At 38.2% G+C, this 22,787-nt stretch overlaps 3 protein-coding genes across 5 annotated transcripts in view; 1 reads left to right on the forward strand and 2 right to left on the reverse strand.

Moving 5' to 3' along the window:
• LOC107657901 (ski oncogene-like) overlaps window positions 1-1,700 on the reverse strand; it is a 79,416-nt gene extending 77,716 nt beyond the window's left edge. The window contains exon 1 of the mRNA XM_016446197.1: window positions 334-1,700. Coding sequence (XP_016301683.1) covers window positions 334-1,245 — 912 coding nt within the window. The 5' untranslated portion in view covers window positions 1,246-1,700. The remainder of the gene's footprint in view (window positions 1-333) is intronic.
• A 7,500-nt stretch (window positions 1,701-9,200) lies between these two features.
• Window positions 9,201-12,397, forward strand: LOC107657903 (putative per-hexamer repeat protein 5). Its single transcript, XM_016446198.1, has 3 exons — window positions 9,201-9,474; window positions 9,612-9,744; window positions 11,038-12,397. The coding sequence occupies exons 1-3, from the start codon at window positions 9,329-9,331 to the stop codon at window positions 12,229-12,231; spliced, it is 1,473 nt and encodes a 490-aa protein (XP_016301684.1). The 5' UTR covers window positions 9,201-9,328; the 3' UTR covers window positions 12,232-12,397.
• Window positions 12,398-17,744: 5,347 nt separating this feature from the next.
• LOC107657904 (protein kinase C zeta type) overlaps window positions 17,745-22,787 on the reverse strand; it is a 117,395-nt gene continuing 112,352 nt past the window's right edge. For all 3 annotated transcript variants that reach the window (XM_016446199.1, XM_016446200.1, XM_016446201.1), the window contains one exon: window positions 17,745-18,288. In XM_016446199.1, the coding sequence (XP_016301685.1) occupies window positions 18,201-18,288 (88 nt within the window). In that variant the 3' untranslated portion in view covers window positions 17,745-18,200. The remainder of the gene's footprint in view (window positions 18,289-22,787) is intronic.

Consider the following 22,787-nt stretch of genomic DNA (forward strand, 5'->3'; position numbering starts at 1 on the left):
GATACATAGTGAAACTGAAATAGGTGCCAGTAGAAATGGGAAAAGGAATAGTTGTCATCTGAAGCAAAAATGCTTGCCACTGCTAAGAAGTACTAGTTTGCAATGAATAATAGGCACCATTACAAAATGTATAGAATGAAAAGTTTTTAATGAAATTGGAAAAGATGGCAGTCGTTATTGGCTTACTACTAGAGCAAAAACTAGTAGTAACACAGACACTAGTTAGTTTAAAGAGATGAAACGGCTTGTCATGGACATCTGACACTTGCAGTACACTAGAAGAAAACGTAAAGTTCACCCTGATGCAGCGCAAAATGCAACAAACTGGCTCACCCGTGATGCTTTCCGCTTGTATTTATTGGCGAAGTCAAATTTCTCCTTAATGTCATCCAGGAGCTGCTCCAGACGTGCTTTCTCCTCTTTCCCCGTGTAATCCGGGCTCAGGAGGACATACGCCCTCCAGTTGGCCGAGTCAAAGCCCCAATGGCAAGTCCTGTTCTCCAGCGATTTGTGACTGTGCACCACGAATTTATGGGTCGGGTACATGAGCCTGCAGTCCATGCACTGGATGCAGGGCGCGTTGGGACTCGTGTAGAGCTCCGGGACCAGCAGACCCTTACACTTCCCGAAGCACTCGTGATAGATCTTGAAGCTCTTCTCGGTGAGCTCCAGCTCGATGGAGCCGTACAGCTCCTTCTTGGAGTGCGGCGGGTACGTCCCCACGTAGATGAGCGCGTTGCACAGGCGCTCCGCGTCCGTCTTGGTGATGAGTCCGCAGGACGGCGCGGAGAACGGCAGGATGCCCATCACCTTCAGGATCTCCAGCTGGTCGGCGGTGCAGCGCGAGCAGTAGATGTGCAGGTCGTCGCACACCGAGTTGATCTGCTGGAGCGAGAAATCCCGCAGCACCGTGTTGAGGATCTGCGGCAGGCACAGGCGCTTTTCGCCGCCCACCACGAAGCACGAGATCGTCTCGCCCTCCAGGACCGTCTCGCACCTCTCGGTGGAGCGGTCAGACGGGATGAAGAGCGGCCCGGGCATCACCGGAGGAGGCTGCATGGGGGGGAGGTGCAGCACGGGCTCCGGGACGTCTTTGCCGTCCTTTTTGAAGAGCAGGTCGTGTTGCCATCTGGCCGAGAATGCGGCCGGTCCGCCGAGAGAGCTCATGGAGCTCAGGTGAAACTGTTTGAGAGTTTGTTGCAGTCCCGGGTGAGGCTGGAAACTCTGTCGCGTTACTGTTTCCATGTTTCGCGCACCGCGTTGTCGTTGAAACCGAGCTTCTGGCAAGAAATACGACTCAAAGGGCCTGGTTCCGCGTCTCGAACTCCAAGTCTGTGAAAACAAGCACAAGAAGGCCGATAGGGCTTCATCAAATCCCCGCTCAGACGAAGGTTTCCACCGGCGCGTCTTCTTCCCCTGCAGCGGTCTCTCTTCTGTCCATATCCACAGACAGACGCGTACAGAAAACTCAAGTGTAACACAAGCAAAAGCGCGCAAGTTGCAGCAAAACTATCCCACGGGGGAGCCGAACTTGTTCCACGTCAAATTCAGGAGTCGAATACACAATCCGCCAACTTTAAATCCGTATTTTTCCTTGCGAGTAGAGATCGCTGCAGCCGGACAAGGCGCGTCGCCTCCGCTCCTCTGCCCCTGCAGTTCAGTATGACTGAGTCAGTGAGCACAGTATCGCTCGCTCTCCCTCTCTCTCGCTCTCTTGCTCAGTGTTTGTGTGTGTCTGGCTCAGTCATTGAATCCCAGCCAAGAATGTGACTGACTCCATCCGCAGGCTGTGGCTCTTCCAAGAACCAGCCTTCACTCCCCACTGCTGTAGAGAGACAGTCACTGTACTTATAATATTACTATTTATATTTGTAAACACCTGATCTTTTTATTATTAATGTTTTATTTGTAAACTTTACTTTATTCATAGTAATTTATCACACTACTCTGTTATTTACTTAATTAATTATATTTATTTATGTAATAAAACTTTGATTTATTAGATGCTATTTATTTAATTTATGGACACAGCTTTACTGGCATGATTGTCATCATTTTCAATACTGTCAAAGCCTACAAAGTTCTTAAAATATTAAAATAGACAACACAAAAAATAAATAGGCGAGGTAAATAAACAAATATATGAAATGATGGGAATAATAAAAAAGTGACACAGTTTAACAAAACAGCTTAATCTGCTCTGTTATTGTATACTATTTATTAAATTACTTGTCTTCTCAATTTACAATATTGTTAGTTTACTGTTATTGATATTTTGAATAATAAGAGCAGTGGGGGGAGTGAATGTACAGCGCTCTCTTCCACCTTCAACACCACGACTGAGGTGCCCTTGAGCAAGGCACCGAACCCCCAACTGCTCCCCGGGCGCCACAGCAAAAAAATGGCTGCCCACTGCTCCGGGTGTGTGTTCACGGTGTGTGTGTGTTCACTGCTGTGTTGTGTGTGCACTTTGGATGGGATAAATGCAGATCACTAATTCCGAGTATGGGTCACCATACTTGGCCACATGTCACTTCACTTTCACTTTCACTTTTTTTAATACATAGTGCAGATGTATAGACCCATCATTATGGTATATCAGCATTTTTGTTTCCATCAACTTAACATAAACCATTTTGTTATTTCAATTCTACCATTTCTAGGATTTCAGCTAATTTTTCTTAGTCCATAATTAAATTTAAAACATACATCACAGGTTGTTACGGTGGCACCCATTTTATTTTACTTTAAAAAATAAGCCTGCAATTAAGCCTCAAACAGTTTGTAAAACTGTACATTTGTACAATGAACATTTTAAGTGAAAGTCTGAGGGGGGAGGAAATAAGAGCATTTTGCAGGCAGGCAGGCAGGGCAGTATGTTGAATCAGTGGGTTGATGGGTGGAGTCTGAAACAGATGCTCTAATTTAGACTGACTGCGGTCTGAGTTTGTAAGTTTTGGTTTTCCTGAGACTTCTAGACTGAAATGAGTACAGCAGACTGAACTGGGAAAGTACTGGGACTACATGGCTAATAAACACACACGTTGTTTCACTATATTTGTATGATATGATAAACCAACTGTAATGTTTTGCCAATAATAGCCTATCAAACAACTGGGTCAAGCACATCAAACAATAATAACATCACTCAATTACATCATCATTCTCCTCATAATTATGTTTTCATTGTAAATTGATGTCAATTATCTAAAACAATATTCAGTGCCACTATTACAACATCTTGGGTTTATGACACGCAGACATTCAGCACTATTAATCTGCTAACTTTATGTGAATAATACTGTGACCTATATATTCACCTCTTATTCTGAAATCAGTATATGTATGGGTGTTATGACTGTTTGTAAATGGTAATGGGACATACTTCATTCACATTTCCTGTCACACTACAGTGCTGTGCATATGCCAATGATTTATTAATAATTATCTTTAGATTGAGTCCAACGCAAGTATGAGGTCAGTGTAATTTGTTGCAGTAGCTCCCTCTAGCCCCAAGGGGATGTTACTGCAGGTAGATCACAATGGGACAAATGGCCTTGATGCATTGCATCAATTCAACCATTTGCAGAAAAGGTGCAAAATTAGAGAGAGAAAAAAAAATAAATTTCAGTCTCTCAAATATAATATAATAATGCATAGGTCAAGATACTTCAGTCTTCAGTGTAAAATTCATTTCACATGTCCCGCTATGAAAACAAGATTCAATAAAACTGTATAATGTGTATAAATAACGTTATCTGCATTCACTTTGAGCCAAATGTGTTACCAGTTCTTAATTTCTATACACTGAAAAAAGATTGGTGTAGAAACAATTTTCACTCAGAAATTGTTATTAAAATTCCAATTAATTACAAAAACAGCACTGAAATAGTATTTCTTGTAAAACATACTCCAGTAATCTTTTTATGTTAATGTTAAACGTTTTATTTACAACTTCAAAAGATCTTTTTTTTTTTTTACATTGTAGCTTTAGTTTTTCCACAAAAGTCTATAAGCGATCTGATCTTACATCTTCATGATAATGTGATGAGAGAAGGGAATTTCTTTTTAACAGTGCCTTAGATTCCTTCTTTCAAAAGTTTTATTTGGATTTGCGTCATGGATTTTGGAAAAGCCCTGCAAGCGTGACCAAAATATGATCATTAAGTATCTGCTGTCTCTCACATTTTTGCACATATATGGAAATATATTCAAATGGATGGTGTGAACACGAACTGCTGACCGAAACTCTTTTTGGATGAGGTTTCTTTTTTTGTGCGGCCTGTTTCAAAATGACAAATATTACTCATCCATCATAATGGAGGCACAATCAAAAAATTAATAACATCATAAACAAACTCTTTTCATCCTATTAAGGCTGCTCGCTTTAGACATTTCAGTATTTTTGTCCTTTAAAAATTCCTTTTTGTTGGCTACCAACACTAGTTAGAGTCAGAGCAGCACACAAGCTTTATTTAGACAGCCGTAAATAGCAGAAGAGTAGAAAAAAAAAAACTATTTATGAAGCTGAGATAGAAATCCACTTTGTGACTATAACAACAGGTTTTTATAAATCAGACCCCTAAAATCCAAATGCATTGGGATTGGTTGTCTTTTGTGTAGGCGTCATGACATGTCTGCAGTAATTACATTGCAGAAGAGTCAATTACCTATTTAAATTTATGCAGCAACAATTTAAATGGCAGACGCATTATGAATGTTTGCTTTCATGCACTGGTAACAGTGTGGGAATCAGTGAATCAGACTTGCTAATTCATTTATTTTATTTAAAATAAAAATCCAACACACTTGTTTACTCTGAAAGAGATGGACAAAAATGGAACAAAAAAGTGTGAATAATAATATTTGATTTGGTAGGTTGCAATTAAAAGGTTATGAACTGCACTGAGAGCGGTTTAAGAGAGATTTGGTGTGTGGTTGTTGTTGACAGCCAGTTTTCTCTGCCCAAGCTACACCACCACCCTCTTAACAAACAGGATCAAAATATATCTGGTAGGCTCAGATAAGAAGAAACCAAAGATAAGTGCTGCATTACTGCCATTTATTCAGCTTTTAAGAAGCAGAATTATATGCAGTGATACATGCTGATGTTTTGTAAAAACACAGATTAGTGGTGCACTGTAAAAAATGACCGTGAATTTAACGGTAAAAGACTGTAAAAATGCTACAGTAAAAACCTGTTAAATGGTTAACGGTAAATTCCCCTACTATATACGGTGAAAAACTGTATTGGACATTACATGTATTGGACATCAATTTTACGGTAGTATACCGTTTTTGGAAGTGAAAAATACCGTATAATTTACAGTGAATACCCGTAAATTGACATTCCCAGAATTCCCTGCGTTACATTTCAAATTTGATGTTTTTTTGTTGAAATAACTAGTTTCTTCTTAGTTTTTTCTTATCAGTTTTGTATATTAGGGTTGTGTGTTACACCTAATGTTGTTAAATGAATGTTTATTGCATTATTTCAGTTTCATGTGTGTTACCATGATGGTGTTTAGCGTTTGTGTGAATGACACTGTGCACCTTCTATATATGTTATTATTTAAAAGCTGCTTGTGATGGGCTTTGGTTCATCATGTGACTTTCTCATCACCACCTGCATTTGGTTGTTATCAGTATTACAAAGGTACAAAACAGATTTCAGTACTTTAATAGGTTGGTATATTAACATGATATCAGTTAATGAAATTACGGTGTTTAACTGTAAATTTAAGTTAAAACCGTAAAACCTAAAACATTGCTACCGTATTTTTTACGGTAAAATTCCGGCAACCACAGCTGCCGGTTTTTTACCGTAAATTTTACGGAATTTTTTTTACAGTGTGGGCATAAGTCTCTCTTTCTCAGCACTGCCAGTGCAACCTATGCCAGCTATCTGACAAGTCAAACCCATCAGAGCCGTGACCTTTTTGAGAAAGGGCAGACCTGCGGCTTAATCATTCTGGTGAGAGGCCATGCCCACATCTCTCCCCGGAGCCGGAGACGCAACTCCTCCGGTTACATACTGGCAGCTTGGCAGGGCAGAGGTTTGGTAACAGATACTGGCTGAGAAGATCTCTGTCAGACTCATTTTGTGAACAGTGTCTTAGGTGATGTCTTTTTGTATTTGTTTTTGTAAAAGTTAGATAATACTTCCTACTAACTCAGCTTAATATGCAACTTCAGGCAAGCGAATTATGTGGCTTTGTGGTGCTGTCAAAACATTGCTAAAATTGCTAACGCTACCAATGCAGAGTTTGGTGGTGTGAAAAATTACGTAATCATGTCTCCATATGTGATGACGTAAAAAGAACCAATGAATCTGCTATTTGAAATTATTAATTGAAACAAATCATTCAAAACAGCCAAATCGCCACAATGATGCAGACTGCCACAGCAACATGGCACAAATAACGGCTGAGCTATTGATTTAGCGAACCAATAGACTTTAGTCAGGTTAGATTGCATATAGCGTGGATGAAAATGAGGCTGTGAGGGATAGACTTACAGTCTTTACAATGACATCCACTGTATAAAGGTCATAGATCATGTCATTTTCACAGCTTACAACTTCCAAAACTGTTATGGAGTTTTTGTCTATTAAAGAAACAATCGGTATGTCTATGGCAGAAAAGGAGAGTGTTCAGGAAACCTGTTATTAATTGTGAAATTCCGTTTGGAGGTACTAATGATGCAAAAAATATATATACACTTCCCTTTTAAATTTCACCCAAAAATGAAAATTCTGTTATTGTACACTCTACAAAAGCACCACAATTCTGTTTATTTAAACTTGGAAGCGCTGCAGGGATGATATAGTTTTATAGGCCAAAATCTGGAAATGAGTTGGCATTTTAGCATTTCCAATTCCACCATCAAAAACTCAATGGGTTTTTTGAAAAGGTTCTTGGTTAAATGCATGAAATAACGTCTGTGGTGAACACAAGCTCAAGATATTTTCACATTTTAGTCTATGACATAAAATAAATTAGTAATTCCTCCTTGTGTTTTTTAAATAGCTTTTACTCTTCTTGAAAAAGACGGTTGCTAACAAATGCATAAATTAAAATTTTAATTCAGCATGCCAAACAAATTCATCTACTCACTAGTCTGCTTTCACCGCCTCATTGTGTTTATAATCACACTCTTGAAAACTATTCTAAATATTCTGACTTTTTTTTTTAATAAAGACTGACAGTGTTATTGAAAGCTTAATGGTGGTGATGTTTCTGAAGATTTTCATAATGAACAAAGCATGTATGAATCAAATCTTTTTTGGTCATAGAGCTTAAAGGAATAAAATCATATTGGGTTTTTGTCAGTGAACTTCCAGGTTGATCTACAAAAAAACAATCACTGCAGCACTATTCAGATCAATATAATAATTTCACAGTAGTGATAAACGGTGTGCAAATAGCCCCACAGCAATACAAATTCATGTATTCATGTAAGCAAATGGACATAATTCTCACAAATGGCAATTGATACAGATACGTTGCATGGCATCATTTAGTTAATCACGTCAAAAAAAAAAACACTGACATATCATTACTAAAAGATATTGAAAAAGAGACCTCTGAGAATTCCTAAATTATACTGAACAAAATTATAAACGCAACACTTTTGTTTTTGCCCCCATTTTTCATGAGCTGAACGTGGCCTTTTATTGTGGCCAGCCTAAGGCACACCTGTGCAATAATCATGCTGTCTAATCAGCATCTTGATATGCCACACCTGTGAGGTGGATGGATTATCTCGGCAAAGGAGAAGTGCTCACTAACACAGATTTAGACAGATTTGTGAACAATATTTGAGAGAAATAGGCCTTTTGTGTACATAGAAAAAGTCTTAGATCTTTGAGTTCAGCTCATGAAAAATGGGGGCAAAAACAAAAGTGTTGCGTTTATAATTTTGTTCAGTGTAGATTTTCAGGGGATCTCATGTGACATTCAGGGAATTTCAGTTTTCCAACACCGTGGATTTGTCAAAAAAGCTAGACCGAATTAAACATCTTCTCCAGCACATTAGCCATTCTTTAATCTCATCTCTCTCTTTCCTTTTCTCCTTTTGCCACCTCACACTTCTTCCACAGTGCATTGAGAAAGCTTGCTTTTGGAAGGACTTGGGCAGCGCCCGCTATTTTTACATTTTTCATCATTCATCAGGCAACCATGGCGACGGCTCACAACATTGCCTCACACAAGTCCTAATGACATAAGCGCTCTTTCCTGGATGCCGGCTCCATCCCTGAACAGACTTACTCAAAACTCATCTGCTATTGTACTCTCTTACTGTGTGGCTATGGAACCATCAGTGTCAGCATTAGAACCTTCTGGAATTCTCATCCAGAGGAGAGAAACGGTTCCAAACCTTGCCTCAGCCTCTCCAGAGCTCAGAGGCTGAGGCACCTCGTATGGATCATTTATTTCGGTGGTGGCCACCAGAAACCACCTCTTAGTTTTTTTCCCCTCCATATGTTCCTTCATGCAGTGACGTTGAGAGTATGCATTCGTGGGTTTCTTCCATCCCTGCATAATCACCGAACGGTTATTTCCAGTTATAGCCCATTCCAGTTATAGTGTTTGTGTAGGCTATTTTTTATCCTTAAGATCCCAATATCATCCCAATACTATCAATTTGAATCTGATAAATTTGTCAACCAGGATAGATTATTTTATTCTCAAAGAGAGAAGATTCCTAGAGCAAACAATTAACAACAAAAAAACGGAAGTTATTCTAACTGTTGATTATGTGCAACCTTCTCACTAGATCATTTTTATAATTTTGTTGACATGACTACTTTACATATACTATTGTTTAAGCAACAACAACACACACACACACACACACACACACACACACACACACACACACACACGCAATACTAATAATTATTTGCATTTTTACATTTGCATACCAACACTGCAATCGGGTATACATTTTAGAGAAGACGATGAATACCACTGTCTGCATGTATGTGTATGGATGCTTTGAAAACATTAGGCTACACCAATAAAGAAGTAGCATAATAACAATGATGTTGAACTGAATAAATGAATTAATAAAACATAAGCATTTCCTTAAGCACATTAGTAAGCCCAACGTACATCTTTTATTTTAAAAATAAATAAACAATGCAAACTCCATGTCGTACATTTCAGCAACGAAATCTCATTCAAACTGCGCAATCAGTGCGCAGCTTTAACGCAACAAAAACTTTTGTGACCAAACACGGAAGTAGTTCAAAGAAACTCCCGCGTAGTTTTCATTGTTTGGATAAGCCATGTGCGTTTGATGGAGATGCAGTGTTTACAACCGAATGACTGCGATGTCTAAACTAAAGAGGAAGAAATCAGCGATTGAGGAGAGTAGATGCGAGCAGCAGACGACGATCAAAAAGTCAAATGGCAGTCTGAGTGCAGAACAGGATAGCAGCTGCAGCAAAACTTCTAACGTTACAGGCAGGTACGAAGTCTAATGTCACGGCAGTTAATACTCAACGAATGAAGCTCTCTTCATACTGTAATATAATATAATATACATTTCTGTAACATATTGTAACGATATTTTGACTTAATATTATTTTCTGTTGAATCCTGCAGGGCGAGATGGTGGGAGAGTTCTGAATTAAGTGATGTGGAAAGACTCTGGGCTCTTACCTTGAGGGCTTTTTGCCCAGCCCTGCAGTCTGATCAGGAAGAATGTATTCCACAGCTCCCCCCACCTTCATCCACGGTAATAGATCAGCTTATCATCAATGGTTATCATGGAAGAGGGAGGGGCTCTGTGTTTGTAGATCTGTTTGGAGTAGTTACAAGGTTCAACATGCCGTATTTAATATACATTGTAGTATTTATTGAGTCTCATGCATGACCCTATTTCATACAGTATGAATAATTCCTGCATTTTGTCCTGAAATGGATGTTGGATGCAAATCGACACTGTAAGTCTAGAGATGACCTTATACCGTCACTTCCTAAACACTTCATTCCCTTCACCAAAATGTCACTTATGAGTTACCAATAATATATCACTGTCTTTAAAAGCAGGACCCACCCTCTAACTCTGAGACCTTGAATCTCAGATTTTCCTCTGTACATGGGAAAAGTAGGCTCGATGTTATTTTCCATGGAGATGAGAGGATGGACAGTACTAAATAGTCCTTTCCAGAATTGGCAACAAGGCTGTGGTGTGTTGTCCTGGGCAACATGTTTATTTAATAAATTACATTTTCCATGAAATGGGTCCACTTTGGTGTCTCATTACTTAAAAACACAACAAATTACATTTGAGGTACAAATCCCAAACCGTTAAAATCATAAAGCAATATCAGAATTTTAGTTTAAAATATTTAATTAATTCTGTTGATTGAATTTAATTTAATTTTATGGACATAAAATAAAATTTACATTTTAAATTGTATTTTATGGAAAACAAATATTTACTAGAAATTATTTAGTTTTAAATTTGATATTTTGGTATCAGGTTTACAAAAATTATATTTTATATTCAGTTTTTCCATATAAATATATAATATGTAGTTTAATCTCCTGATGGTGACAATCAACATTTTCTGTAGGTAAATAAGCACCTCCTGTCATTGACCTTTTTAATAGTATTTCTTTAGTAATTCTATGTAATAATTTGTTCCCTTTAAAAAATAATTTGCTGCCAAATAAACATAATTTCCTTAGCATTTATCTTTAAAAATGTATACAATGTTAAAAAGCAAAACAAATGAATGTCTCTTTTTTTTGTTGTTGTTGTTGAAAAATATGCAAATATAATGGTTTTCTGGCATAAGTTGTTTTTCACTGTCTCTCTGTCACATGTCAGTTTGGGTTTAGATGTGTTTGCTGTCATGACTTCATACTTTTATTTGGCTGTTCTTCAGAACCACTAACAAAGCTGGTATCCAAACAGCACATTTTGTGTAAAATGTGTATATTATGTTGCTAAAGGAAGCATCTAATTTAATTTAGCGTGATAATTTGTGTAATACAGTGTGATTAATCTCGATTTCTTCAGAAAACTCCTGTACAAAAAGTAAGTGATTGGAGATGGTGCAGTGCAGATGAAGATGTTAATCCCCCTCCGGATTTGCCCGCTCCGTCTTTCCTCAACAACCCACAACCAGTGAATGAGGTCAAGAACCCTTCACAACCTCCAGCAGCAGAGAACATGGGAGAATGTAGTCCACCAGCCATCGCTGATCAAGAGAATCATGCATCTTCACCTGATCAGGAGAGTGTGTCAGTATGTGACGTACAAACTGCTCAGCAGCGCCACCTAGAAGACAAAGTCAATTGCGTTGAGGGTCATGAATTGTCAGACGAACAGAGTGACAAATTTGACCAAGTGGGGAAAGTCTCAGAAACGCATAAAGTCACAAGAGGATCTGGAGCAGGATTGCATGTGGAATCTGGAGCAGGGAAGGGGGCAAAAGCAGGTGCAGGAGGATCTGGATCATGGTTAAGAACAATATCTGAAGCAGAAGGATTGGTATCAGGCATGGGAACAAAACAAGGAACAGGTGGATCTGGATCAGGGCAGAAAGCAAAATCTGGAGCAGGTCAGCGAGCAAAATCAGGAGTAAGAGGATCTGGATTGGTGCTGGGAGCAAAATGTGGAGTGGGATTGGATGCAGAATCTGGACCAGGGAAGGGGGTAAAAACAGGTGCAGGAGGATCTGGATCACGGCTAAGAACAATATCTGAAGCAGTTTCAAGCATGGGAACAAAACACGGAGCAAGTGGATCTGGATCAGGGCAGAGAGCAAAATCAGGGCTAGGAGGATTTGAGTCAGGGCTGGGAACAAATTCAAGAGAAAGTGGACCTGGATTGGGGCAGGGAACAAAATCTGGATTGAATTTGGGGAAAAAATCAGGGACAGAAGAATCTGGAGCAGCATCTGGATCAGGACTGGGAACAAAATTAATAGCAGAAGGATCCGGAACAGCAACTGGTTCAGGACTGGGAACAAAATCAGGAGCAGAAGGATCTAGAGCAGCATCTGGATCAGAACTGGGAACAACATCCGGAACAGAAGGATCTGGAGCAGCATCTGGATCAGGACTGGGAACTAAATTAATAGCAGAAGGATCCGGAACAGCATCTGGATCAGAACTGGGAACAACATCTGGAACAGAAGGAACTGGAGCAGCATCTGGATCAGGACTGGAGTGCTGCCCAATGTGTCTGATGCCATTTCCTGCAGGGTGAGTGAACATTTCATATAAATAGGTCAAAAAATCCACAAAGTTCATTGATTTCACAATGCAGAACCAAAGATGACAACAATATCAATAGCATGTAATGCTTAAACAACCCAAAATATCACATTGCGTGTGACTGCCACGAAATATCCAATGCATAACATCTACAATATCCCAACATTCCTCAGTTTGGCATTGCTTTTGGCAGCTGAATGGCCAGCTAAGTTTGAGCAAATAATCCAATTAGAAATCGTTGTGAATAAAATTACACTTGTATTACAAAAGTTATTTTTTTCTTCTTCCCTCAAGTTCTCATTTCTCAGAAGCCCATTAAAAAGTCTCTGAATTCAGGTGTTTTGCAGAACAGCAACTCAAGTGAGGATGCAGGGGATGTGATCTGCTCTCACTGTAGAGTAGATGCATGTTCTGGAACAGCAGAGAGTAGAAGACTGAGATCAGCTTTGGCACTAGAGATGTTTAGCTGACTCTTTAGGTAAAGCCAGAACATACATGCGCTCACTCTCATGAACCCCTTGGCAAAACAGCTTCGCTAGGCTGTAAGATGAAGTGTTGGTGGATAGAATCATGCATTCTATCACCTCTTTCAAATGGCCAAAATAAAATGAGTCATTTGCTGGAGAAAGACATTTTATTTTCCCTAAAGGAAATGTATTTGAGTGTTTGCACCTTGGGTGCTGGTGGAGCGCTGCGAGATGGATATCACAGCCACGCTTATGTAACTCACTGCTGGATGTGATGTCATCGCTGCAGATGTAGAGCAGAGGATCCAGTTCAGATGGGATTTATAGTCATTTGATGCTTTATGAACACTTGATTCTTTATTTTGATTGATGAGCATAGCAACGTTTAGCAGCTGTTTTTGTTGTTTTGTAGTATGAAGTATGCAAAGTATTACACAACACATAACATTGAATTCTGGGACTTAAACAGTAATGAGGTAGTACAGTGATTGTTTCAGATGGAAATACCCTGCTACTTTATGGCAAACAATTTAAAAATCAGTCTGCATTTTGAGAATGATGAGTTTTGTTATTTGGGTTGTTTAAATAGAATTACTTTTGGAAAGTTGATCTAAATCGGGCAAAGTTGAAATCTTACAATGTAACATTTTCTTATATAATTACACGATTTTTAGTTCTTATTAATTGAGAGACTACATGGAATATTTGTACTTTTAATCTTTTTATATAAATTATTAATATAAAGATAAAGTACAAAAAATTGTTTTTGACACTGCAGATTCACTTACAGTATGATCTAATTTAATGTTATTTTAGAAATTCACAAATTTAAGTTAAAAGAGTTTAATGTTCATTGTTAATTCACGTTTATTCGTAATACATAAACTAATGTTAATTTTGTAACACAGTAAGGTCTTATTTGTTAACATTGGTTAATGTATTAACTAACATGAACTTACAGTGAGCAATATTTTTTCCAACATTCAATAATCTAGAAATGCAATAGTTCATTGTTTGTTCATGTTAGTTCAAAGTGCATTAAGTATGTTTAAAAAATACAACTTTTGGTTTTACATTTTATTAGTAAATGTTGAAATTAACATTAAGACTAATAAATGCTGTAGAATTATTGTTTGTTCATTCTTAGTTCATGTTAACTAATTTTAACTACTGTTAATTTATACAACTTGAAATGTTAAAATATATGCAGAAATTAACTTGGACCTACATTAATAATTGTACAAAAATATGTATTTTTTTGTCAGTTCGTGATTAATGCATACTTAATACTTAACCTATGAAAACAAATTGAACTTGATTGCAGATTCATATACTTTTTAAGCTAAAATCTTGATGTTGAATTAAAAAACTAAATGGAACTGTTATATATCCTGTAAATTCATATACCAGTGCTACAGGCTTTTATAGGTGTCATTTTCCCCTTGCTGTCATCTTTACCCAATGCCAACTCTCCAAAAAAGCTGTTTATGAATCTTTCTGCCCATGAACTTTGGAGCACTTCTCAGAAAGAGGAAACACTATGTTGAAACACGGCGACTGTGAGTGTACTTAAAGAGAGGAGGAAGAGAAAGTCTAAGAAGGACAGTTATTCATCAAAACGGGTCAAAAAGTCACCAGATTCTTGCGAGGTCTGAGAGCAGCGCTCCTTCGGCGTGGTGGGCAGCGCCGAACCTCGCAGAACAAGGCAGCACTTTGTTGCGAGCGCAGGGCTGGCGTGTGCCGCTGCCCGCTCTCTGCCCGCCGTGTGTACATTGGCCAGACTGCAGAGCACAGCAGAACACAGGCGGCCCCGTGAGAGAGACACAATGAACACTCTTGTCTAGGGTAGGACAGATAGAGAAAGGGGCAGATATAGAGAGCGAGTTTCCGAGGGTGTCGATATGAGTCGAGGGCAAGACTGGTGATGAGGAGATGGAAATCTTGATGGAGGGGATCAGGGTGGGTTGGCACGCATAGATTCGCAGAATGGTTTTGAGGTTTGCTGCTGGGAAGCATCAAGCCGTCTGGGTTGGAAAAGGGATTAGAGCAGAAAGGAAGGAGTCTTGAAGGGAAAGGGAATACAAACAAATGAATGCAACTGGAAATGAGTGGCGTTGGGGGGGGGGTCTGTCTTTTGGAATCGTACTGTAAATTGTCACAGGAATGTCAAATTTGAGACCTGGTGACCTCACAGTTTGTGTGTGCTTGTTAGCCGACAGCTTACTACCACAAACTATTCCTCAGTGGTTTATTTTTTTCTGCACACATAAGTAAATTACTATAAATGGAGTTATAATCAGTCAAGCTAGCCTGTGATTGGCTGTTTTTCTCTTTAAAGGGAAATTACGGATTTTGAAGTTCATTTTTAAGAGCTTTTTTGTGTGGCCTGGAATTTAAATAGACATGGTTGCGTGTAGGAGTGTACGGCTATTAACATGCTACTCTCACGATCTCTGCAGTATGTATACTGTGCACAGTATGCATGGGATACCCAGATGACCTACTACATTTGCCAAGACACACACAGTGCAGAATAACATATCCCATAATGCAATACACACAACTTGACCTTCCATTTCCAACTCTTTTTTTTTTTTGGCTTATTATTTTGCCTAACTGTAAACACTCACAGCATTTTTACACAAAATTGATTTTAAAATACAAAATAGTCATTATTAGTTGCTTATATGCAACATCACAAGGTAACGTGACGGTGTAGCTTACTAATGTCTGAAAAGTGTTTATCATGGAATATTGACAATCATTTCACCTAGTCTTAATAAAAATAGTAGACCGAATACAGTATATTCTACAAGTACAGTAGTAGGCTAGAACTCCATTCCGAACACAACCTGTCACTGAATGATACAAGATTAGCATTCTGCGCTAACTGTTTGATATTAAGTGTTGCGTTTGATATTAAGTGTTGCAGTGGGTTAAATTTAAGCATCTGACTGCAACTTCCACCATGCGTTTAGGTCATCTGAGATTCAGTCACATCACTGTTGCACAATCTTTCCACCACACAACACCAGCGACATGACGTACAAACTCTTGTTTGTGTTCTCTCGCTCTCCACAACGTCTCAACAGCACGTTATTGACAGATCACATGAGTACAACAACATAAAACCCTCGTATCGGAGTGAGGAGCAGCCATTTTAGTAATATAGTGTGCGGTTGTATTGAATTCTACTGTAATAATAAACCCAGGCTCATTGGAAAAAACGTGCCTATGGCGACATTTATGCAAAATTATATTATGTTGTTTTTGAATGTTTCATGACACTTTCAACGTGAAATGCTAAAAGTGCATTCAGTTTTATCTGAGATAGATGAATGTAAATCTGGCAGCATTTTATGTTGGTTGCTTTTTTGTAATGTGGTGGTTCGGAAATGAAATGTCCGGTGAGGTTAATGCTCTATCGCATTTGAAAATAACGTACTGACCCTAAACCTAATTAAAGTAAACATGAGTGATTTTAGCTAGCTTCTACAAGTCTTCAAGCTCTTTTATTGTGACTTGTGCAGTGCTGTACCGGGTGAGCTACCGAGCAAGTTTACTATGTGGGAAAAACCATACATATGCAGTAGGTTATGTGGTACAAATTTAAAAATGTGTTACAAATCATGCACCATAAAAGTGTTTTGAGGTCATAACATAGTATTGTGCAAGGAACTGTACAAAAAAAGTCCTTATTAATTAGTAATCTGCCCCATAACCATAATTTGCGCAAAAACATGGATAGAGGAACGTTTTTCCAATAAACCTAGGTTGGTTATATTGCTGCAGGTCTGATGTATTTGGGCTTTGTGATCATTCAGTGTCTAACTTTAATGTTTTGTTTCAACATATGTATCAGTGTGTTTGTGTTATGTAAATAATAATAATAACAACACCTGCAGCCCACTTTCTCATTGGATGGTGCAACCAACTTCTATCTAACGTGGAGTTCAGAGCAGTTTGGAGCATGGTGAATTTTGGATCTTTGAGGCACTTCTTCAAAAAACACATTTTATCTCCCATTTACTCTATAAAACCAACATGGGTGGTTAAAAGCTTGCGGTTTGAAGCACAGCTACCCACTGTGGATGAAACCATCATGGTCATGAATTAAAATGTGCCACTTTGCATCATAGAAGGCATCATAAATTCTTCGATTGGTTACCTACACTATAATACAACATTTTTTTTAACCTTTAAACATTATACATTCTTGTTTCGCTTGAGGACGAGTCTCATACAAGATTAAAGAGAATCCAAAAAATAAAAACCAAATCGAACAAAATAAAAGTGCACATTAAAGGGACAGTTCACCCAAAAATAAAAATTTGATGTTTATCTGCTTACCCCCAGGGCATCCAAGATGTAGGTGACTTTGTTTCTTCAGTAGAACACAAACAAAGATTTTTAACACAAACCGTTGCAGTCTGTCAGTCTTATAATGGAGGTGAATGGGAATCACGGCTTTGAGAGTAAAAAAAAAACATACACAAACAAAACCAAATTAAACCCTGTGGCTCGTGACGATACATTGATGTGTAAAGACACAAAACGATCGGTCTTTGCAAGAGACTGAACAGTATTTATATAGTTTTTTACCTCTCCCAATTGAGATTGTAGATAGAGTGTCAATGGTCTACTTGAGAAATAGGTGGCGGTAATGCACTTATAAGTCTGCGATCCGCCGTAAAGCAAGAAGAAGGCGACACCTCACGTGCCTGCTGTTGAGAACGCGCTCAGGAGGACACGCCGCCGCTCAGGACAGTTCGGACATTGCGTGAATCAGAGGTAAGAAATTATATAAATACTGTTCAGTTTCTTGCACAGACCGATCGTTTTGTGTCTTTACACATTAATGTATCGTCACGAGCCACAGGGTTTAATTTGGTTTTGTTTGTGTATGTTTTTTTTACTCTCAAAGCCGTGATTCCCATTCACCTCCATTATAAGACTGACAGACTGCAACGGTTTGTGTTAAAAATCTTCGTTTGTGTTCTACTGAAGAAACAAAGTCACCTACATCTTGGATGCCCTGGGGGTAAGCAGATAAACATCAAATTTTCATTTTTGGGTGAACTATCCCTTTAGAACGGTCATATTTAGCTAGGGTTGATGGGAAATGTAGTCTCTGATGGACGCAGGCACACATCGAAGGAACTAACTTGAGTCCCAGGCAACAGTGCGCGCGCACACACAAACATGGGCGTGAAAATGAAAGAGGATGCTGGGAAGCAGGAAGACAATCAACAGCTGAAATTTGGGGAATAGTTCTGAGTTTGTTTTCTGAAGATCCTCCAGTCGTTTCTTCTTCCAGTGTAACCCCAAAATAACTCAAGCAGGGTCCGAAACTTTAAGTCTTGGTGTTGCTTTTTGTCTTTAACACAGTTTTAAGGAAAGTTCTTCTCTGTGACACATGTCTGAGTCTGAGCTGAACTCAGCTGTAGTAGTCTTGTGGAGCCGCAGGCAGAGAAACAGCCGTATTGTTCTTCCCTCATACGGTTTCTTCATTGGAGAGCAGCAGAGGATTAATGTAGTCGAATCCCTCAAACTCAGACTGGTCTATTCTCTTTATCACATCCCTGAGGAGAGAAACCAACATTATTAATAGAAGAGCTACAATTCAACTCTACATGTCCCGCACTGTGGCTTAAAGCAAAAATTAGGGGAAAAGTGAAGGCGTAGTTTGATGAATTGAATTTCTGTTAGGTGCTAATAAGGCATTGCAGAGAAAAAAAAATAGTTGCTGGCATCACATCTACATTTATTCATTTAACTGACATGTTTATTCAAATGAGGAATATAGAGATTAAACCTAAGGAGGCAATTATGCGAGAACAGCTAACAGTTGCAAACATTGTCAAGAAGAGTATGCTCAATTTGACCTTTTATTTCCAGTCTGATTAAATACAGCTGATATTTTTAATATTTCATTTCATACTTTCACTACTTGGTCGACTGGAAAATTAAGAATTAAGACATTTTTCCACAAAATTAAATAAAAAATGCACAATATCTATTTTCTTAAAGAATACATGCTTATATTTAAAAGTATGGGTCAGTAATGAAGACTAGAGTTGTGTATATTTGTATAAATACACATACATGTATATATTTAAGAAATATATGTAATATAATATTTATATTTATAATATACATAGAAATATATATGTATTTAAATACACAGACATACATGTATATAAGAAGTATATGTAATATATATTTATATTTTTTCTTTAAAATATACATGCATGTGTGTGTATTTATATATACAATTAATCGCGATTAATCGCTTTGACAACACTGCTAAAATGTATTAAAATAGAAAATAGTTATTTTAAATTGTAATAATATTTCACAATATTGCTGTTTTACTGTATATTTTATCAAATAAATGTAGCCTTGGTGAACAAAAACATTAAACAAATCTTACTATCCCCAAACATTCGAAATAGTGTATACATTACTGGTATGTTACTTCTTCAGGGCAGTGCTGAGTAATCATTTTTCATTTATTTTTATTTGATTTTTTTGAGATTGCATCTATTTTTTTTTTCTTTCAAAAAGGCCACACATTTTACAGATTCTGCAGGGGATATATAAATTTATGAGCACATCTGTAAATGCAGACTGCCCACCAGAAACAACAATAACAACCTTTCTTCATCTGCGTCGAGGGGCTGGTTAACCACAAAGGGGGCTCTAACTACAGCAGTGGGCAGACAGAATTTCACTGGAGTACAATTGAGAAATTCAGCAGTGTCTTTCTCCTCTTGGCTATTTTCTGCAATGGCAGTGATCCTTTACATGTCTAAAGAGATGGTAACATTCTTGCTGAAATCAGACCTCTTGCTCTTCAGAACCTCAGGAATCCATTGATCTATTTTATCAGCCTGTTGAGGATACCGCACTGCTATAGTGCTCCACCTCTTCTATGGCGTAATGCTGAACCGATTCAAAACTCGTTTATCACGTTCTGTCAAACACGGTCCGTGGAGGACAATTCTCCTCTATAACAAGCTCTGTAAGAACTAATATTTCACCAGATCCGGGATCAGTGCCGAATTGTGTTTGTGCTGTGTCTGTTTGAATAAAGTCCCCAGAGGGCCACTTGACTGTATGTGGGTGTGTGTGGGGTCGAAATGCCTCCAGCAAGAGTGAAACCTAAAATAACATGAATGACACCTCTATGTCGTAATATCAGGCTCAGGTTTCAAAGGGAGTGCAGGGGGGAAATGTGTGATGCCGCAGAGGAAGAAACACTAAAAGACGGACATCCTGGGCACTGACCAAAATAAACAAGCCTCTTTACAGCACAAATGTTTCTTCAGAAAAGAATTACAAGGTGGAACTTATTTGAAAGATAGAAAGCAAGCAAGCTTTGGTACTATTTTTACCAAAAAACATTTGGTAAAAATAGTTTCTACATTTCCTTTCACGCGACCTGTTTAAAAACATAAGATTAGTAATGCGAACATTTGTTATGAAAGGGAATGACTTTAATTGAAAGGTATGTAGATAATACACTTATTAGTGGCCATTAAAAATGCACACTAGGAAAAGTTTGGGGTCGAAAAAGATTGATCAAAAATGCAGTAATATTCAGAAATAGTACTACAAGTTAAAGTAACCTTTTAATTTGAAAATATTTTCTAATGTAATTCATTCCTGTGATGGCAAAGTTACATTTTCAGCAGCCATTACTCCAGTCTTCACATGATCCTTCAGAAATCATTCTGATATGCTGATTTTGTGTTTGAAATATTTGTGCTCTTTTATATTTTTGCGCAACCTTTTTTCAAGACTCTTACAGAAATTTAAAGTTAAAAACAACAGCATTATTTGAAAAATAAATATTTTGTGACATTTTAAATGTTTTTGAATGATCTTACTGGCCTTAAACTTTTGACCGGTAGCGTACTTTGTGTAAAACAAAGCTAGATAATAATGCATTGGGAATCCAAGTTCCTTTATAAGCCATTTGTGTGAGCATGTAAAAGGGAATCGTGTCTCTAGTCGCGGTGGATTCCAGTTCATCCTTTTCCGCTGCGCTCTGAGACACATCCCTCTCTGGACGCACTTTCCTTTAATCCAAAAGACTAAATCTCTTACAAGGAAGGATTTCACCCCCCACACTCTTTTTTCGTCTGCCAGATCCGTCAAACAAAAAAGGCTTCCATCACTTCCTCCCCCTCCTCCTCTCCTCCACCGTGTGGGACGTCAGGCTTTTCCAGAGCTCGCTCCGCTTTTGAAGTGTCTGGCTGCTGCGTTCCTTTGAAGCCTGCTTGGAAAATCTCGTATTGAACTAAGAACCCGCCGTGGCTCTATAGATTACTGTCTGTCAGTTCATCTGACTGCAGCCCACTTGCGTTCTGTTAATTATGAGTGACAAGTTTACCGACAAATTGACTTCAATTGGCTTGTAGACTGCAATGATTGTGTGCTCAACAGTTAGTGTTCATAGTTCAATGAAGTGCATCTTGAGCTTCTCGTGGAGTGAAAATATCAAATCACCTCAAGATACTGGATGACCTCATTCATAAGCACTTGGGTTGCACTCCATTCGGAATTGAACTGAGAATGCCTGAATTCAAATTCAATTTGAATTGAGGTAGTAAACAGGATGCAGAATTGCATCAAACTTTAATTTAAATTTAAAGGGATAGTTCACCCAAAAATGAAAATTGTGTCATAAATTAAAAACGAGAATACTTTTTGAGCGCAAAAGAAAAAAAAAAACGACTTTATTCAATAATTCGTCTCCTCCGCATCACCCAGCGCCATTTTGGAGAGTATCCACTGAACGTAAATGGCATATGCTGTTTTGTGTCAGCTGCGCCACGCGTATACCTTGTTTTTGTTCAAATCAAAGCATAAATGACGTAAACAGCATATCCGCGTAGCACAGCTGACACAAAACAGCATACGCAATTTACGTTCAGTGGATACTCTCCAAAATGGAGCTGGGTGATGCAGAGGAGACGAATTGTTGAATAAAGTCGTTTTTTTTTTTCTTTTGCGCTCAAAAAGTATTCTCGTAGCTTCATAAAATTACGTTTGAACCCCTGATGTCACATGGATTATTTTACCGATCTCCTTGCTACGTTTCTGGACCTTGGTCGTGTAAGGACCCTTGCTGTTTATGGGAGGGTCAGAGAGCTCTCAGATTCCTTCAAAAATATCTTAATTTGTGTTCCGAAGATGAACGGAGGTCTTAAGTTGTTATTTTTGTTTTCTTTGCACACAAAAAGTATTCTCGTAGTTTCGTAAAATTACGGTTGAACCACTGAGGTCACATGGATTATTTTACCGATCTCCTTGCTACGTTTCTGGACCTTGGTCGTGTAAGGACCCTTGCTGTTTATGGGAGGGTCAGAGAGCTCTCAGATTCCTTCAAAAATATCTTAATTTGTGTTCCGAAGATGAACGGAGGTCTTACGGGTTTGGAACGACATGAGGGTGAGTAAATAATGACAGAATTTTCATTTTTGGGTGAACTATCCGTTTAAGGAAGTAGAAGTAAAATGTATTGAAACTCACATGGATGGATAGAACAGTAGATAGAATGATAGAACAAGAATGGATGGAACGAAAGAATGATAGAATGACAGAACAATAGATAGAACAATAGATAGAATGATAGAACGATAGATAGATAGATAGATAGATAGAGAGATAGATATAGATAGATAGATAGATAGATAGATAGATGGAACGAAAGATATAGAATGATAGACAGATCCAATCCAATTCAACTGAAAGGAAGCTAATTCTTCTAACCCTGGTAAGAAGAATTGTACGTTTTAAATGCACAGCTCTCAGATTTTGTCGATAACGGAATGCATTTCAGTCACGGTACCAAATCACATTGTTAATCAAAGATGCCGTCCTGTATAGGAGCTGCATTTTTGGAGCTCCATTTAATGTAAATTGAAAACAGGAATCCTTTTTAGAAGCTTAAGGATTGCCTGTCTCTATAGATCAAATCAGAATAACAAATTCAGCCAGGATATAAAAGTCATTGTGAAGACTGGAGTCCCTCTCCAGAGAAATGCACCTCTACAGAACAATACGTCTCAAA

The sequence above is a fragment of the Sinocyclocheilus anshuiensis genome, unplaced genomic scaffold (genome assembly GCF_001515605.1).
Source record: "Sinocyclocheilus anshuiensis isolate Anshui unplaced genomic scaffold, SAMN03320099.WGS_v1.1 scaffold107, whole genome shotgun sequence".
In the NCBI taxonomy this organism is placed as follows: Eukaryota; Metazoa; Chordata; class Actinopteri; order Cypriniformes; family Cyprinidae; genus Sinocyclocheilus; species Sinocyclocheilus anshuiensis.

Excerpts from the sequence above, each read along its gene's own strand:
- LOC107657903 (XM_016446198.1), top strand. The coding sequence starts at position 9,329 with ATGACTGCGATGTCTAAACTAAAGAGGAAGAAATCAGCGATTGAGGAG. Across the intron at positions 9,475-9,611 it reads ACTTCTAACGTTACAGGCAG|GGCGAGATGGTGGGAGAGTT; the intron begins GTACGAAGTCTA and ends TGAATCCTGCAG. Across the intron at positions 9,745-11,037 it reads TCCCCCCACCTTCATCCACG|AAAACTCCTGTACAAAAAGT; the intron begins GTAATAGATCAG and ends CGATTTCTTCAG.